This window comes from Leptomonas pyrrhocoris (genome assembly GCF_001293395.1).
Source record: "Leptomonas pyrrhocoris isolate H10 chromosome Unknown, whole genome shotgun sequence".
NCBI classification, from domain to species: Eukaryota; Euglenozoa; class Kinetoplastea; order Trypanosomatida; family Trypanosomatidae; genus Leptomonas; species Leptomonas pyrrhocoris.
In genome coordinates this window covers 15,293-31,639 of record NW_015438363.1, presented here as the reverse complement: position 1 = coordinate 31,639, position 16,347 = coordinate 15,293, and the positions used below count along the sequence as shown (strand labels likewise).

At 55.3% G+C, this 16,347-nt stretch overlaps 8 protein-coding genes across 14 annotated transcripts; all 8 read right to left on the bottom strand.

Annotated features, from left to right (window-relative positions):
• Window positions 1-698: 698 nt before the first annotated feature.
• ABB37_04206 (hypothetical protein) lies at window positions 699-1,480 on the bottom strand (the record flags this gene model as incomplete). 2 transcript variants are annotated; one of them, XM_015801788.1, is made up of 1 exon in its annotated part: window positions 699-1,480. In XM_015801788.1, exon 1 carries the CDS (start codon window positions 1,236-1,238, stop codon window positions 699-701), a length of 540 nt encoding a protein of 179 aa, XP_015659189.1. In that variant the 5' UTR covers window positions 1,239-1,480. The 2 variants fall into 2 exon arrangements, with proteins under 2 accessions (XP_015659189.1, XP_015659190.1); XM_015801789.1 differs by having other exon boundaries at window positions 699-1,462.
• Window positions 1,481-2,071: 591 nt separating this feature from the next.
• Window positions 2,072-2,761, bottom strand: ABB37_04205 (hypothetical protein; the record flags this gene model as incomplete). Its single annotated transcript, XM_015801787.1, has 1 exon — window positions 2,072-2,761. The coding sequence occupies exon 1, from the start codon at window positions 2,684-2,686 to the stop codon at window positions 2,072-2,074; it is 615 nt and encodes a 204-aa protein (XP_015659188.1). The 5' UTR covers window positions 2,687-2,761.
• Window positions 2,762-3,431: 670 nt separating this feature from the next.
• ABB37_04204 (putative dynein light chain) lies at window positions 3,432-4,024 on the bottom strand (the record flags this gene model as incomplete). Of its 3 annotated transcripts, none has more annotated exons than XM_015801784.1 (1): window positions 3,432-4,024. In XM_015801784.1, exon 1 carries the CDS (start codon window positions 3,705-3,707, stop codon window positions 3,432-3,434), a length of 276 nt encoding a protein of 91 aa, XP_015659185.1. In that variant the 5' UTR covers window positions 3,708-4,024. The 3 variants fall into 3 exon arrangements, with proteins under 3 accessions (XP_015659185.1, XP_015659186.1, XP_015659187.1); XM_015801785.1 differs by having other exon boundaries at window positions 3,432-3,990; XM_015801786.1 differs by having other exon boundaries at window positions 3,432-3,928.
• Window positions 4,025-4,648: 624 nt separating this feature from the next.
• On the bottom strand, window positions 4,649-7,273 carry ABB37_04203 (putative major vault protein; the record flags this gene model as incomplete). Of its 2 annotated transcripts, none has more annotated exons than XM_015801782.1 (1): window positions 4,649-7,273. In XM_015801782.1, the coding sequence occupies exon 1, from the start codon at window positions 7,151-7,153 to the stop codon at window positions 4,649-4,651; it is 2,505 nt and encodes an 834-aa protein (XP_015659183.1). In that variant the 5' UTR covers window positions 7,154-7,273. The 2 variants fall into 2 exon arrangements, with proteins under 2 accessions (XP_015659183.1, XP_015659184.1); XM_015801783.1 differs by having other exon boundaries at window positions 4,649-7,268.
• An 837-nt stretch (window positions 7,274-8,110) lies between these two features.
• On the bottom strand, window positions 8,111-10,802 carry ABB37_04202 (hypothetical protein; the record flags this gene model as incomplete). Its single annotated transcript, XM_015801781.1, has 1 exon — window positions 8,111-10,802. Exon 1 carries the CDS (start codon window positions 10,610-10,612, stop codon window positions 8,111-8,113), a length of 2,502 nt encoding a protein of 833 aa, XP_015659182.1. The 5' UTR covers window positions 10,613-10,802.
• A 687-nt stretch (window positions 10,803-11,489) lies between these two features.
• On the bottom strand, window positions 11,490-13,368 carry ABB37_04201 (putative paraflagellar rod component par4; the record flags this gene model as incomplete). 2 transcript variants are annotated; one of them, XM_015801779.1, is made up of 1 exon in its annotated part: window positions 11,490-13,368. In XM_015801779.1, exon 1 carries the CDS (start codon window positions 13,227-13,229, stop codon window positions 11,490-11,492), a length of 1,740 nt encoding a protein of 579 aa, XP_015659180.1. In that variant the 5' UTR covers window positions 13,230-13,368. The 2 variants fall into 2 exon arrangements, with proteins under 2 accessions (XP_015659180.1, XP_015659181.1); XM_015801780.1 differs by having other exon boundaries at window positions 11,490-13,349.
• Window positions 13,369-14,465: 1,097 nt separating this feature from the next.
• On the bottom strand, window positions 14,466-15,128 carry ABB37_04200 (putative ras-like small GTPase; the record flags this gene model as incomplete). 2 transcript variants are annotated; one of them, XM_015801777.1, is made up of 1 exon in its annotated part: window positions 14,466-15,128. In XM_015801777.1, the coding sequence occupies exon 1, from the start codon at window positions 15,054-15,056 to the stop codon at window positions 14,466-14,468; it is 591 nt and encodes a 196-aa protein (XP_015659178.1). In that variant the 5' UTR covers window positions 15,057-15,128. The 2 variants fall into 2 exon arrangements, with proteins under 2 accessions (XP_015659178.1, XP_015659179.1); XM_015801778.1 differs by having other exon boundaries at window positions 14,466-15,082.
• Window positions 15,129-15,506: 378 nt separating this feature from the next.
• Window positions 15,507-16,024, bottom strand: ABB37_04199 (hypothetical protein; the record flags this gene model as incomplete). The annotated part of the gene is made up of 1 exon (XM_015801776.1): window positions 15,507-16,024. The coding sequence occupies exon 1, from the start codon at window positions 15,927-15,929 to the stop codon at window positions 15,507-15,509; it is 423 nt and encodes a 140-aa protein (XP_015659177.1). The 5' UTR covers window positions 15,930-16,024.
• Window positions 16,025-16,347: the final 323 nt, after the last annotated feature.

Genomic DNA, 16,347 nt, shown 5'->3' with positions numbered 1-16,347 from the left:
AGATGAAAATGGCGTGGTTTCCAGTGAAGAAAGGAAGCAAAAAAAAAAAAGAGGAAGGAGAAGGAGAAGGAGTAAGATGTGAGGAGAGAAGGCTAGAAAAGAGAACAGGTCGGTGATGCATGGCGCCGCCGTGGAGACAAAACGGTGCTTTCTGGGAGGTTCGACGTCGGCGAGACTTCGTGCGTTGCCGCTCAGGCCGGAAGAGAAACAGATAACACACCGGTGCGGCCAGTGATGCGCGCGTTGACCGGGCAGCGTCGTGCTTTCGTACTTCTTTTCCAGTTCTCCTCTCTTGCTGTACCACTCCCATGTTTTTTGGTACGCAACGTCGCTGACGTAATACAACGTCCTAAAAAAAAAAAGCACAATCTGAAAAAGCGTGTTTTCACGCTGGTTCGATGAAACAGCGTTTCGCTGCTGCACGTGGTCGCTGCTGCGGTATACGCAGCGAAGCGCCGCGGAAAACAAAGAAAAAGACGACGGTCAGCAAAAAACGAACATGTACGTTTCAATGGGCACACAACGATCTCAGTGTGTGCAAAGGAGTCTCCGGAAGTACGTGTACACAAAGCCTCGCATGTCAACGAGTCTGTTCACACCCAGATCGTAGCGGTAGCCATGATGCACGCCGATTTGGTGACCGCCTGTCTCGCCCACTGCGTTCACTCGTCTTTCCGAGGGTGATGTATGCACATAAATTAATACTTCGCGGACTCCAATGTAGCCGGAAGGATCCCTCTCGACTGGAGAAACGACCGGGCAAGGTCGGGGGCCACGGCGGACACGGCCCGAAAAATGTGCATCTTCTCCGGCATCGACCGCGCCGTCAGCTCCTCGATCGGCAGCCACTCCACCTTCCGAAACTCCTGTTGCGCGTGCAGCTCTGGCGGTGGGATGAGCACCACCTTTTCAATATTCGCTGACGGCGTATAGAACAGCAAGACGCGTTGCTTCTGTCCAATGTAGCCGTAGCTGCGAAGGTTGGCGTGCGCGGAGAGCGAGTACGCAAAGTTCATCGCATCTCCGTTGGGCGGCGGGATCTCCTGCACGAAGGTGAGGTCCTCCGGACGCAGCCCGATCTCTTCTTCGATCTCACGAAAAGCGGCCAACGTCACGTCGTGGTCGCGAGCCTCGATGCCACCCTGCACACACTGATAGTGCTCGCTCTTGATGCGTTGGCAGCTCAGGAACTCCACCTTCTCATTAAAGATGAAGCAGCACACGTTAGGGCGGTACATGAGGAATCCAAGATGAACGGCGTTGGAAAACAAAAGCACTAAACCAGAGAAATGGAGAGAAGACCTGCGTGAGCTCCGCACACGACGAGGGGAAAACGCGACGGCAACAAAAAGCAGCGGAGGAGGGGGGGAGGCGTAGTCGACGATTACAGCTGTGAAAGCAGTTTGTTGACGAAGTGGGTGTAGCGCGCTCCTGTCTTCCTTGATCGATAGCAGAAGAAGCTGCAATACGGTTCGCCTCTGTGAAAAGCCGCACAGACGGCGTGTGAAGAAAACAATCGGGTAGTTTAGTGGTTAGGCGGATGAACAAATAGTAAGGGGAGAGAGAGAAGGAATACAACTTTTGGGAAGGTGCGAGAAGCCCGACAGAGAAACGGAGGTTGAACACGTGGCACAACAGAGTCGCTCCGATCGTTTCCAGCAAAGCCTTTTGTGTATACAGAAGAAGGCGGTGCTTTTGTGTTCGGCTTGAGAAACGCTGCTCGACACTGAGTTGGACAGCGAGGTGACAAGAGGTAAGCTGCAACTTGCAGGCTGCTCTCTGCCTCGTGCCAGTGTGCGTCGCTTGTGGAACCTTCAAATATATCAAAAAGGAGCTGTTACATTCCGTCTGTCCAATGCACGCGCTTTGCTTTGGACCCCTTCTCTTTGTTCACGGCGCTTTACGTGTTATTGCCACAGGCGTGTGGGGCGCAGACTACTTAATCGAACAATTATCCAACAAGGTATTAAACGCTGCCCCGCCGCTTCGCCACCAACGCAGCAGCCCACACCAAGCACGGCGGCTGAACACCACGGGGGTCGTTCTGGAAAGAGAACAGAAACGAGCTCCCTTAGCGATGCTGCGGCTGCCGCAGAGCTGCGAGGAACGCCTCCTTCGACGCCACCTGCTTCTTCTCCATCACCTTGTCAGATGTCATCCGCGATTCCTCCGCCTCTAGCGCGGCGCTGGCCTTCCGCGACTGCGCCAACGAGTTAAAGAGCTGCACGACGCCCATCGTGGCCACCGAGCGCAGCCGGTACTCGTAGTCGTGTCGGTTTTGGTGGGGGAGGAGTCGCTCGTGGCTCTGATTCTTGACGGCCTGGTGCAGAATCTTAAGTCCGATGGCTTCTGCGGTGGTCCGCTGCACGGCAACGTCCTTCTCTGGAACGATGCGCTCCCGCTTGCCTTTGCCCACCACCTCTAGCGCCGCCTTGCCCACCTGCACCTTGCCCGATGGAGACCCTCCCGCCGCGCTGGCCTTCGCTGCTTTGCTGCCAATCGTTGGGTGTGCGCCGGCCGCGTTGCCGCTTGTGAGTTCGGCAATTCGGCTCTGCAGCGCTTCGGAGTCTAACTTGCGGCTGCGCTTCACTAACGAGACGACCTTTTTACTCTTGGCGCGCTTTGATGACTTGTTCTTCTTTGGCTTGGAGAGCTTGCCCACCTCCCCACGAAACTTGCCAGCCATTTTGTGCAACTTCTTTTCAAGTGCGGGAAGCAGCAGAGATAAGGGAAAATATGCCACGTTTGTTGTTGTGCTTCTAAACGACGTTCGAAGCGAAAATGAAGGAACACGAAGCAAAAGAAGTTAGCAGAGGCGAGAGAATGGAAACCAAGTTACAGCACCGCGGTTACAAGGCTTTGCCCCTTTTTTGTCCGAAACAGCGGTAGATCTCGTCCATGGGAGAAACCCACTGTCAAAGAGCTGTGACACATGTAGACGAGAACAACACACTCTTTCACCTCCGCACCGTTACATATCGCACTCAGAAGGTGAAGTTTGCCTCTTCCACCTCCCTCACTTCGCTAGCGAAAGTGATGGAACATCCTCGGTAACGCTTCAGCGCTGCTCGTTAACCATTTCCGATGGTGCGCTGTTTAGAATTTTAGTTTCTCTCAGCGCAGCGAGCTGCCTGCCGCAGAATTAGACTTTTTTTTACATGCAAACGACGTAACACCACCAAACAAGAAAAAAAAGAACATAAATGGAAGAGTCTATACATCCGTTGCAGGCGACGCCTTCGACGTATCACCGCGCATCACCGCATTTGCTTGGGTGTTGGAAAACAATGTGCTTCCCCAAAACGTGCAGCCGCTGCTTTCCTCCGTTTTCAAAAATGTGCTGCTGTAAATTCGGCTTCGGCGCCCCACAGCAACAGCGGCGGCAGCAGCGGCAGTAGAAAACATCTCACATCCCCTCTCTCAGGTGCGGCTCAGGTCACCGTCTTCCACAGCAGAATCGACACCTGTCCCCACGTGATGTAGATGTAGCCCTTCATCTCGTGTGACACGAAGGAGCCGAAGTTCCGCCCCACCACGCAGTGCCAGACGCCCTTGTACTTCTTCACAAACTCGTGCTTAATGTGCGTCGCCACTGCGTTCTCCAGCGACTCCGAATCGAATGCCTCGATTACCGTCGTCTGCGCGTCTTCGATCATGGCCTTTGGCATGTCAGCCATGTAGTGCATGTCGGAGTATTTCTGCGGCATGGTGGCGACAGCTACAAAAGAGAACAACAAAAAGGTAAAAAAAAAAACCGTCGCTGTGCAATTTCGGGAAGCCTACGGTGATCGAGCCGCGGGGAGTTGGTCAAATATATCCGCACGAAGTGTTCTGATCCGTGTTTTTCTTTTAGTACGTCCACGAGAAGCGACACGAGTGGGAAATCGCAAGCGTTGAAGGACGATTCCACGTATGTGTGCGTGCTACTGAATACGTCACGTTGAAAAGAGCGGTGCTGCCTTCGCCAAAAGCCCTCCAGCACACGTCACTTCACGCCAGAAACGCAGGGGGGAAAGGTGCGTCCACGAAGGCGTGGAAAATGAGGAGAGAAGAGAAGACAAAGAAGAGCGTTAGAGGCGCCTGAGTTACATAGGTGGCGTGCAAAACCACAAGAGGTTGGTTTTTCTACTTTCTTTCACTTGAAGCCCACGAGTTGTCGATGCACTTGCTGCGGTTTGCGGCTTTGACCGCCTCTGCTGCGCCGTTGAGGGGTAGTTTGCCTGCACCTCCCTTCTCTGAGAGCGTCGAGCGCGAGTCACAGAAGCTGGCGTGAGCGCATTGCGCACATCTCCACGACCGCGCCATCCGGCAACCCCATTGAAGTGTTGAAAAGGCGCTAGAGTCGACGCAAAACACTCATCTGCCGTTTTTCTTTCCTTCTGTTGTCGTGTCGTGCAGAGACGTAAAGTAGCAAAAAAAAAAACCGAGCCGATAAAATGAGAAAATCAAACACACACATGTTTGTTGATGTGTCGGAGAAAGTCAGGCGAGGTGGCATCCCATCCCTCCCTCCGAGTGTACGAGGCGTACGGAGCCGTTGGAGGTGCGACATCCGCCTTTACAGCGCTACGCTGTCTGTGAAGGGTTGGCACACCGCCCACAAAAAAGAAGAAGAAACCCCAAATCAGTCTGAGACACTCCCTAAACCTCACTTCGTAGCGTCCCCAATCATGCCCTTGGCAGCACCAAACAAGTTGACGGGGCTATTGCCGTCAGTGATCAAGTAGCCTTTGAGGCCGAGACTGCCGAGCAGCTTCGCCTGCGTCTCCGGGCCGGCACGGGCGATGGCCACCAACGTTTCTCGGCCGATGGCGTCCACCATGCGCTTCACCTTCTCCGCCTCCGCCTCCGCAGCAGCCTGCGCCTTCACCACGTCCATCTCATTTTGCCGCTTCGTGTACTCCAGCTCCAGCGCCTGCCGCTGCTGCAGCTTCTGCAGCTCCGCTTCGGCCGAAATGCGATACGCCTTCGCCCGCATCTGCGCCTGTTGCAGCTCCGACTTGACCTCGATCAGCAGCGCCTCGGCGCGCGCCTTCGCCTCCGCCACGGACTGCCCGCTCGCCTGCAGCGCCTCACTCCCCGCCTGCAGCTCCAGCCACTGCGTCTTCGCATTCTCCACTTCTATCTTGTCCACAAGCTTCTGCCGTTCCAGCTGGCCCTTTGCCTCCTGATCCTTCAACTCGTTGCCGTGTCGCGCAGCAGCCTCCTGCGATTTTGTCGTTATCTCAATCGCGAGCTGCACCGACTTCTGCAGGCTGTCGCGCGTCTTCTCATCCGTCGGCTCCGACGACTGCACGTCGATGTTCGTCACAACGAAGTCGTTCGCGTTAAAGCGCAGCTCCTTTTTTATCTCGCCCGCCTCGTCGACGCCGAAGACGGCGGTGCGGATTATTTTGGCGGAGTTGCGGTGGAAGGAGTCGAAGTCCTCGGCGGCGACGGCACCGCGCACGCGGCTCGCGATCGTCTTGCAGCAGTCCCCGATAAAGTCAGGCACGGAGAACGTCTTCTGCGCCGGTTCAGTGCGGTTGATGTCAAAGTACCAGTTGTACGAGAGCCGCAGGCGCAGGCGGGCGTGGTCGGAGGTCTCGACCACGATCGTGTCGCTCGAGAACCGAGGACCCAGAAAGAGCTGCAGCGACTGCAGCGAGTTCGGCACCTTGGGTGCGCCGCCGCTCAGGGAGAGCACGGTGAACTCCTCGTGCGGGGCCAGCATCACCAGGTTGGGACCCAGAACAATCCGCGGCTGCTTCTTGTGGTAGTCGTAGATCTGCACCGCGGCGTTGTGCTGCACGTTGAAGCGGATAATGCGGTGCTTCTCGCGGTGGCTCACAAAGTTGGGGTTGCGCTCCGTCGTCCGGATGCGGCCGTTGGGTGAATCCAGCAACTCCTCCACGGCGATGGGCAGCTGTTTCTCCCACAGCACCTCGTGCACGTCGGGCAGGTAGGGCTCGCCAATCACGGCGCGCACCCCGCCCGTCTTCGTGTTCATCACGTAAATCCCCTCGTTCTTATCCAGCGCAATCACACGGCGGTGCTCGAGCAGCTTCACCTCGTTCGCGGGGGTGTACTCGCACGGTCCACACAGCATCCACCGACGGCCGGGCTTCCGCACCACGTCGCCGTCGTGATACTCGCACACCGCCTCCAGCAGCAGCGCTTCCTCCTTACCCACCACGAGTACCGGCTCCACCCCCGCCGGCATCGACTCGCCGGGCTGCAGAAAGAAGGTGCACTCGCCACGGCGCACGACGGTCTCGCCGAAGCGGTTGCGGCCCGTGTCGGCATCGACCGGGTGGTGGACGATGGCGTACTCCTTCGAGTTGAGCGAGACGGCCTTCACGTCGGCCATCTTCGTCTCGTAGGCGTCGACGATGTGCACCGGGGCGTCCGCAGAGGTCACCAGCCACTCTTCTCCCGCGTTGCGTGTCTTGTCGTAGGCGTCTGTGAAGGTCCGCGTGGCTCTCAGATGCAGGGCACGCGTCGCGTTCAGCAGGACACCCTGCACCAGAGAGACGACCGTTTCTTCCACGGAGGGCAGGTAGGCGCCCAGCTTGCGCTCCAGCCAACGCTCGCCGGCGACGCGGCGCTGCCCGCGGCGGTCCGTAAAGTTCACCTTCGCCTCCAGCAGCAGCGCCGTGTTCGGCCGCACCACCGTCGCCTTCACCTCCGCCACCACCATCACCTCCACCCGTGGCCGGTACGTCTGCGGCCCCTCCACCATCCATTCCTTCCCTGCAACGACGGTGGCGCCGCCGTCCGTGAAGTCGCGCACACAACGGACGTAGTACCCGGTGTTGCTCGGGATAAGTTGCAGCTTGCGCACCGCCTGCCCCTCTGCCTCCTCTATGACCTCGCCCGGGTGCAGCGGGAACGGCTCGCCCTCGAAGCGAATCTCTGCGTCGCCGAGGCGCAGCTGCACCTGCCCGGACGCGTCGAGGGCGGCATCCCCCGCAGCGGTGCGCACGCAGGGGTTCTGAACCACGCAGTAGTGCCGCGGTGGGACGGATATGCAGGGGCGCGGCTCGAAGAGGCACGTTTCGTGCTCCTTTCGGGTGTAAATGTCCGGTCCCACCAAGGTGCGTGTCACGTTGGTGTTGTTGTCCAGGATGTGGACGTAGTGGTTCCGCTTAATGCGGATCACGGACTCCGCCATGATAAGACAAAAGGCAAAACAAAGAACTTCCGTTTCCACCTGTAATGTTGGGCGGGTATCGACTCAGTAGTCAGCGTGGGAGTGAAGCGCGGCGTGGGTGGAACTCCTTCGCGCTGTGCTGTCCGCAGGAACGTCAAAAATGAAGAAAAAGGGAAAGGAAGGCGATGTCATAAAAGTGCCGCAAGGACCATCGGTAACGAAATCCACGCACGAAGCAACAATAATAAAAATAAACTGTTCCGCAAGCATACGATTCCATTTCGGCGGAGCCTCCATCAAAAAAGGAAAAAAAAAGAAATCACGCCCGCCGCTCATTATGCTAAATTCCTCTCTAACGTAGAAAACAGCGCAAAGGCTTAGTTGTGAGCCTTCTCATACCGGCTCTCCGTCTTCATGTTTTGCTAGCATGCGACGCACACGCCCACCGTTACTCAACATCGGCTCCTCTCTCTCTCTCTCTCGCGTGTTCGAAATACGCGTTTACCGTGCCAAATAATCCTCTAACAGCGAAGTGCACAGACTGCAAGGTATGGTTACGCTTTCTCTTCTGTCAACATTGGCATAACAAATACTGGACAACGGAGATGTCTTGGGCCATCATGGCCCAAGGATTGGATAAACACAAAAGAAGTCGAGTATATCTAGTTGCATCTATCAGAAGCACTGTAGGTGCCGCGTAGTTCTATTGGGCGCAAAAAAAAAAAAGCGTCTAAAAGAAAAAGAAAGGAAGGCGGTTTAGCGCACGGCAATTGTGCCCTGCTCAAGGCAGAGAAAAAGATGACGGGTGAAACAAGTAGCTGCGCCGCGGAATTCAGAAACAAAAATAAACGCAGACGAACACCGGTAAAGATGCTCGTTTCGCACTAATCTTTTTTTCAACAGCAGCAGCAGCGGCAGCGGCACAGAGACGCATTTGAAAAGAGACTCGTCGCACTCTTCGACAAACACCTTCTTCTTTTATTTTGTGCCGAACTGCTGAAACGCTTTCCGCATGGCTTGCTCCTTTTCCTGGACGGACTGCTGCAGACGATCTACCTCCGCACGGTGTTTCTCACGGTGCTTCTGCAGCTGCTGCTCAAAGTGCTGCCGCACCGCCTCTGTCTCCGTGCGGAGGTCGTCCTCGCGGCCCAGAAGTACCTCCTGCTGCAGAAAATACTCTTTAATCCCTCGCGTCTGCGCCTCCAGCTCCTCCTGCGCGTGTGCAACGTCCTGCAGATCACCGTAGAGCTCTTCAGCACGAATGGCGACCTTCTCCATCACGCTGTACAGGTCGTTCATCTGCGACACCATCTCAGAGGGAGGGAGAACGTGGAAGTACGGCTGCGCCGCCCGCGCCCGCTCCACCAGTCCACCCATCTCGTTTTGAATGCTTTTACCTTCTTCCTGCAGCAGCGCCACCGCGTCCCGCATGCGCTCGCGCTGCGATTCCACGGCTGCCACCTCCGCCGCCAGCACCGACTCCTTCACCCCGGTGAGGGCGGACACTGTCGGTACAGCGGCCCTGTCCGGCGACTTGAAGCTCCGCCCCTCGAGCTCCATGGGCAGGATCTGCACCAGCTCAATGTTTTGTCGCTCCTGAATGCCGGACTGGCTGTTGAAGAAGGCGATAGGGGAGCTGCCGAGGCTCTTCGCCGCCAGCGCGCCCAGCTCGTTCTTGCGTCGCACACACAAATTCCACGCAGCTGCCGAGGCGATGATTTGGCCGCCTTGGGCAAGCGCGCAGATGTGCACGAGCTGCGACACCGCCGTGCCGTAGTAGTGATGGCGGTAGGTGCGGTGAAAGACGATGCCCGACGGCTCCACGTACGCCTCGCCAGCGTGCAGGGCCATCGAGACCCGCAGGCCACGGTACACCACGCGGCCGCCGGACGTGCGCTCCTCCTGCCCTTCGGGCATCTGCAGCAGCTCCGCCGGCCACGGTAGCCGCAGCAGCCACTCCTGGCTTTCGGTGCAAAAGCGGCAGGCCGCCGTGGCGTTTGCGAAGGCGAGAAGCATCGACACATCATCGCTGTAGCACTCGTAGCACCCGTACTCGCCCATCTTCAATCGAAGTGCGCTGTACAGCAGCTGCATCGACGACCGCATCATCTCCGTGTTGGCGGCCCACATCACACGGCCGGCGGGCACGCAGAGACACACAAAGACGACATCGCGCAGAGGGGGCGGCACCGCCGGCGGGCTGTCACGCAGGCAGCTCTCCAAGTTATCACTAAAGAAGCACAGCCGTGACACAACACTGGCGACGGTGGTGTCCATCTCGCTCTGCCTGTCCTCGAGCTCGTGCAGGGCGCGCAGCAGGCGCGTCTGACGCTCCGTCACGTGGTCGAGCAAGTCCACCGTGGGCAGGCGCTGCTGCGGCGACGGCGGCGTGCCGCTCACGACTGGAAAGTCCTTCATCTGTTTCAGTTGCATGACGCGGTAGGCGACGCGCTCCACCGCCACCTTCGCCTCGGGATCTTCGAGGATACAGCGCGGCACGTACAGGTCGGGCAGCTGCTGCAGCTGCGCGCTGACCGGCTCCACCGCGATGTCGGGCGAGGCAGCGACGAAGTTGTGGTAGAACGCGTCCAGGTGGGAGAGAAGAAAGCCGTTCCACAACTTCTGCTTCTCCACTAAGTCGTCCTTGTCTGCCAGGACCTTCGCCAGTTTCTCCACGCCTTTTCGTGCCTCTGCCAGGGCGGATTCTTTGTCCTTCCGCTCCTTCGCCAGCTGTGCCTCGTATTCCTTGCGCTGGTCCTCCACGCGCTGCTCCGACGACCGCAGACGCTCTTTGTAGTCCGCCTCCACCTTGAACACCGTGCTCTGCGACTGCGCCTCTTGCTCGCGATAGCGGTCCACGGTGGCGCCGTGGGTTTCGCGCACCGCCTTCAACTCCGAGGTGAGCTCCTCGACGCGGGCTTTGAAGCGCGACTCCACGTACTCCACCTCACGCACGCCGGCCGCCTTGACGTCTTCGATCTGCTTCTGGTACATCTTGGCCAGTTCGGCGCAGCGCTCCGTTGCGATTCGGGCCTCACTCTTCAAGCCGAGGGCTGCGTTCTCCCCCTGCGAGCGAAGCAGGCGAATTTGGCTCTCCGCGGCCTCTGCGGACTCTCGCTGCTGCTTCTCTAACTCATCCACGCGGTCGCGTAACGTATTCATCTCAACTTTCTTCTCCTCCAGCTGCTGCCTCGACTTCTCTGTTACGGCGTACTCCACGTAGCGCATGTCGCTCTTTGCGTTGCCCAGCTCCGTTCGCAGGTTTGAGCACAGCCGCACCAGCTCCTCGATCTCCTTCTCCTTCAACGCGATGGCCGCCGCCGTCCGCTGCTTGTCAGCAGATCGCCACGGACGCTCCAGATCAGGCCGACTAAACAACTCCTCCCCGCGCACGACACCGGTGCGTGTTTTGAGGTACGCCCCAGGCACGCGATCGCCACCGTAGACGCCCGTGACTTTGCCACTGGAAGCCGGCTCCATATCCAAACAGAAAGGGAAAAATGTCTTGAAAACAAAAGAAATGAAAGCTGCGGATGATGAGTGCCTAAGCACTGCGAAACACCGCAGTTATATGTATAAGTGACAATGTTTGTGTGTGGGTGTGTGTGTTCTGCCACGCTGCCGACGGTTCACGAGCCAACACAGAGGATCACCGTGCGCGGTGACTACTGGATGTGGCGACGATGGTGAGCGACCAAGGAGCAATAAAAGAAGCGGAGAAGGAATGTCGTAAAAACAACAAAAAGAATAAGAAGGTAGAGGAGCTATCCACACACACGCTAAAGAGTTCAATACATAAATGACACTTGCTTGCTCTTTATTTGACTGAGGTCCGTCAGAGGCCAGTGCTCGTGACCGTAGTTTCCCATTAGCGCTCCACTTTTGCTTTCACTCTCCCACGTGTGCCTTAAACAAAAAAAAAACACGTCAACACCCACCGTGGAAGTCACACTGAGGGAGCTCTACGTTTATTCGACGACTTTTCTCAACGAGTAAACACATACACTTTCACCGTTTCGAGCATCTACGGGCAGACGTCCAACGATGCAAAGCACACTTCAAGGGAATTGATGCTCGAAGTGACAACGGCTCCAGTGTAAAACAAAAACAAAGGGGGAGAAAAGGAAAGAAAGAAAACCCCAAGCATACATCGTGAGCAGCTTGATATGTACAAAACAGAACACCAGAGAGAGTAAAAAAGGAAAGGAATTGCATCGACGACAAAACAACAAGAAGGGAGTAGATCTTTGCTGTCCCGCGTGTGCGTCTGTCGTTCTTCCTCTCTTCTTTGCTCTTAACTAAATACAATAGTACATCGGTTCACAACATCGTTGAACAATGTGGCATTTCGTTAAGTTTAAGCGATTTGGTGCATCTCAAGCGTTTTTTGTAAACGGACAATCTCTTTCTCAAGCGCGCGCATGCTCTCGTTGCCGCCGAGCTGGGCCTGCTTCAGATCCAGCTGCAGAGCAGCGATTACGTCCGCTTGATCCGCAACACGCGAGCGCAACATCGCCTCAGTCTCCTCTCGCACCTTTTCTCTTTGCTGCATCTTCTCCTCCAGGATGCACAGCTCCTCCTTCAGCAGAAAAACGGCGTCGGAGCGAACGCTCTCACGGGCCACTTCCGCATCTTTGCGGTTGGGGATGAAATGAACATCGAGGATGCCGCGCAGCCGCGCAATCTCGTCGTCTTTGCTGGTGCGCAGCTGCTCGAACTCCTCCTTTTGCGACGCCAGCTGCGCATGCAGTCCCGATACTTTTCTCTTTAGCGCGTCCGTCTCCGCCAACACAGCCTCATCGTATGAGTGTTTCACCTGGTTGCGGTCCTTTTCCGCGGCGATGTGACTCTCTAGTCGCTGCGTTGCCTTCTGGTTCGAAGACTCGTAGTGCTGCCGATCCTTTTCGTGGTGGTCGCGCAGCCGCTGCACCTCTTCCCGTAGCTGCGCAGTGGTTGTGCGCCCGTTCGAGACCTGCGCGTTGAGAAACGTGACCTTGTCGAAATGCTCCCGTTCTTTTCGGAGAAGCAGCGACTTCACCTCCTCGTTTTCTTTCGTCGCCGCCTCCAGCTCCACCTGAGTCTGCTGCAATTCTGCTTGCAGTGCCTGTGCCTTCTTCTCCGCCTTCTCAGCAGCCTCGCGGTGCTCAGCATTCAGGGTGTCCAGTTCACGACGCAAGTACTCCGCGTCAAACCTCACCTGCTCCATCAGCTGCTTCAGTTCGTGCAGCTCCGCATCAGCTGACTGCTTCGCCTCCTGCGCCCCCCGTCGCACTTTGTCCAGTGCCTCGTGTGCAGCAGTACATGCCGACGCCAGACGGTCCGCGTCTTCCTTTGCACGACGAGTACTCTCCTGCTCTGCGACCATCTCCGTCTCGTGGCGGCGGGTGTCCGCCTCGAGCTGCGCATTCAACAACTCCAACAACGCGACATTTTTGCGACCGTCGGCGTCCCTTTCATCCAATGCCTCGCGAAGTGCTTTTCCGGTTGCCAGAGCCTTCTCGAGGTCCTTCTCCATCTCACGCCGTTGCAGATTGAAGCTGCGCTCTTGAAAATCGTTTTCCTCTGACATACGCTGCAGACGCTGCCGAAGCACCTCCGCTTGCGCTAGCGCCTCACATGCTTGCGCGCGAAGGCGTTGTCTGTCGTCATTGCTCGCACACCGCTCTGCTTCCAACGTCTCTCGTAGTTGTTCCAACTGCATCGCAGTCGACGTTCGCTCCTTCTGTACAAGCACTCTAAGCTCGTCCATCTCCACCTTGGAAAGGCTGTTCTCGCTGAGAAACACTTCTTGCGCGTTGCTCAGCTGTTTTATCTGGAGCTCGTATGCTGCTTGCTCCTCCTCCTTAGCCGCTGTGACACGCTTCAGGTGTTGTGTGAGCTCGCCCAGTCGGTTGTCCTTTTCGCGCAGCGCTCGCACCTGCTCATCACGGAGAAAGGTGATGCGCTCCTCCAGCTCATCGCGCTGGCGGCGCTCGTTTTCGTTGCGCAGAAAACGTTCCGCCTCGGCTTCCTGCGCGCGCAGCTGCGTCAGCCGCGCCGTCTCTGCGCTGCTCTTCCCTGCAGCCTCCTTCTTGCCCTTTCCCTTCTTTGCCGGCATTTACTGGACGCTGCAGTTCAACGCAAAGAGAAGCAGTGAAGCAGTCGGAGAAGTAGGGGAGAAAAGTGGGCTCTAAAAAAGCTGCAGTGGATCACAAAACGCCCCCGGCGGTAGGATGCTGGGACGGCATCAGAAGCCGATAATAACACAAAAGAACACGGCAGCCGTGATAGGAAAGAAAACGTATCAAGAGAAACAGAGAGAACGAAGAGCGGAGAGCGGAGAGCGAAAGGTACCGAGAAATGAAAAACACAGAAACAACGATGAAAAAGTTCTCGCCACACAGGAAGATGCCACAACTGTCCCAAAGGGCAGACAAATACAGAAACGCATTCTGTATGGTCTCCTTGCCTTGGACGTAAGTACAACACGCAGCCGCGCACGGCATCTTGAAACAAGCCGCTGGCAAGAATCCATGGGTCGTGGTCCCTTTTCTCTTTCCCGTTTTTTACAACAGCATCGAGCAAGAAGAGCAATATGAAAGAAATGAAACGTGTTGGACACATTATATATATATGCATATACGACGCGGTACGTACCATTATTTTTTCGTTTTCAGGCTCCCATATTATTCTTCCGTTTCGCTAGCTTTCATCATCGCGGTTCGGTTTTGACGTTGACGGCAAGTCGTTGTTGTTTTTCTTTAGGCAATCAACTAAACACGAGCGGCACATCGACTTTTCGCATTTTCCTCTCACTACCTTTCGAGCCGCAGTCAATTTTCAAGTTGGCATATCTTCCTTCGCTGAAGCCTTGCTCTCTCCCCACTTTGTGCAGGTGCGGGGCTTTTCGTGCGAGCCCCCACGGTTAGAAAAAGAAAACAATATCACTCAAGACAGAACACGACTTTTTGTGTCGATCCTGACGAAGAAAGCAAGTAAATGCATATATTTACGAGGCAGGCACACAGTAGATAACTTTAAAGAAAGAAAGCCAACACAAACAAACATATTTTTTTTTTTGAAACGCCAAACAACAGGATCGCATTCCTCAGCAAATCTAGAAGTGCCTACTTCGACAGAAATAAACACGCCGTTATGTAGCTTTCTAATTGAGTTGCTTTTTGGGCCCCTTCTCACATTTCAACGGCAAACAACAATAAAGAGCCCGTACGCACACGTTTAAAATAAGAAGCTAGTCATGCTGCTGATAACGTAGCTCGCACATTTATAAAACCCATTCCCATCCATTCTTCCTTCGCCCTATGATCAGCACATTTGGATCCCATCACACAGCTTATTGCGAATTCTTCAGATACTGCGAGAGCCAGCGGAAGCCGTCGCCGTAACCAACATTTTTCACCACACTGCACATGTACACCTCCAAGGGGCGCACGTTGGGGTCAGTCACCTTTGTTGCCTTGCCAGTCAGCGCACCGTCCAGGCCCATCTCTGCCACGAGCTGGCCCTCGGAGCAGGTGCATCCGGGCATATCAATTTTATTGCCGAGGATGAGAAAGGGAGTCTTGGCCAACTCCTCCGACTGCAGCAGCATGTCCAGCTCCTGCTTCGCCTCTGGGAAGCGCACGGGTGAGGCTGCGTCCACGATGAACACGACACCGTCAACTTTCGTGAAGTAATCCTTCCACAGACGACGTGCCTGCAGATGGCCACCCATGTCGATCGTCTTCAGCTTGATGCCTCCGAGGGTCAGGTCCTCGGCATTGGGATGGAAGGTGGGGCGGTGCACGTGGACTTGGTTGGTGGCCAACTTGCCGAGCAGCGTTGTCTTGCCGGCGTTGTCAAGTCCAAGAAACAAGAGCTTACCTGTCTTGTTGGACAAGCCCAAGTAGGACAGCCAGTCCCAGACCCAGCTAAACCAGCCCATGATGATGTATAGATCACAAGTTAGCTTGTGTAGTAATGTGAGTGTATATGATTGAACAGAAGTGTAGATTCTTTATGGCGATCAGAAATGTGAAGAACGGAAAAGAGCGAGTACAATAAAAGACACTATGATGCGCCAAGACGAGATGAATACCTTTTCCCGCAGTCGCAGCGGGAGAAAGGTACAAGGGCAAGTTTGAAACTTCAGCAATGCTTTTTCTCGGCACCGGAATTTGCTTTCTGCATCAAAAGAGAGCGAGGACGCGAACACACACAACGCGCACCTTAACGCAACCAGCAGGAGATGACACTCGGTCGAAGTAAGCATTCCCCCGCAAACAAAAAAAAGCAAAAAGACTAAGGTGGAAAAAAAACTCTTTTCGTTGTGTGAGCAAGTAGTGCGCATTGTTTCAGCAGGGCAAAACAGTGTTGCTGATGATGTTACTCAAACCTACTTCTTCTTCAACTTCGACCGTCCTTTTGGCTTTGGCCGATGAGGATTGCTCCACGGTCGATCGTTTTCCACATCCCACTGTCGCGTAAGAGAGAGGACTTTCTGCTCCACGTTCATCACACTCTTCATGTCGGAGTACAGCTTCATCACGGCTCCCTCGCAGCACGTGTGGAACATGTTCTTGTCCTTAATGTCGACAAATTTTGTCCGTTTGCAAATGGGGCAGCGCTTCAGCAAGACGTGGCTGGGCTTTAAGAGGCGAGAGGGGTCATCTGGGTTCAGCTGCTTGTATTTGTTTCGGTAAAAATGCGGGTTAACCATCTGTGGTCGCCCGTTTAGATGCAATCCTCCAGGCCTGTGCTTCCAGGGATTAAAGGTCGTCAAGCGGGCCTTTAGAAGACAATTGTTGTGTTTTAACATAGTGATGCATCCTCTGTGAGCAGAACTATTCTCTCTCTTTCACACTGATGCAAGCACAGATGCAAACCGACACGTTGGTGTTCCAGAGAGAAGCTATATTCAAAAAAATAAGGAGAGAAGAGAAAGAGAGAAGAGAGAAAGCAAAGTTGTGATTCAGCATACGATATTTACTTGACTTTACATTGCGCGTCTTTTTTTGTGCGCATCAGATAGGCGAAAAGGGTAAATGTTAGCACTCACCAAAGAGGTCAGAGAGCAGCAAACCTAACCTGTTTAAGGTTCATCAAAACAGCCGATAGAATGACGTCACGCAGCAAAAAAAAAAAATAGGATCTGACAAGTGGAAGTGACCTCGCCCCAGATGTGCAAATTCACACTTGGCGATAATAATAATAGTTCCCATTCTAAAATGCAGCTT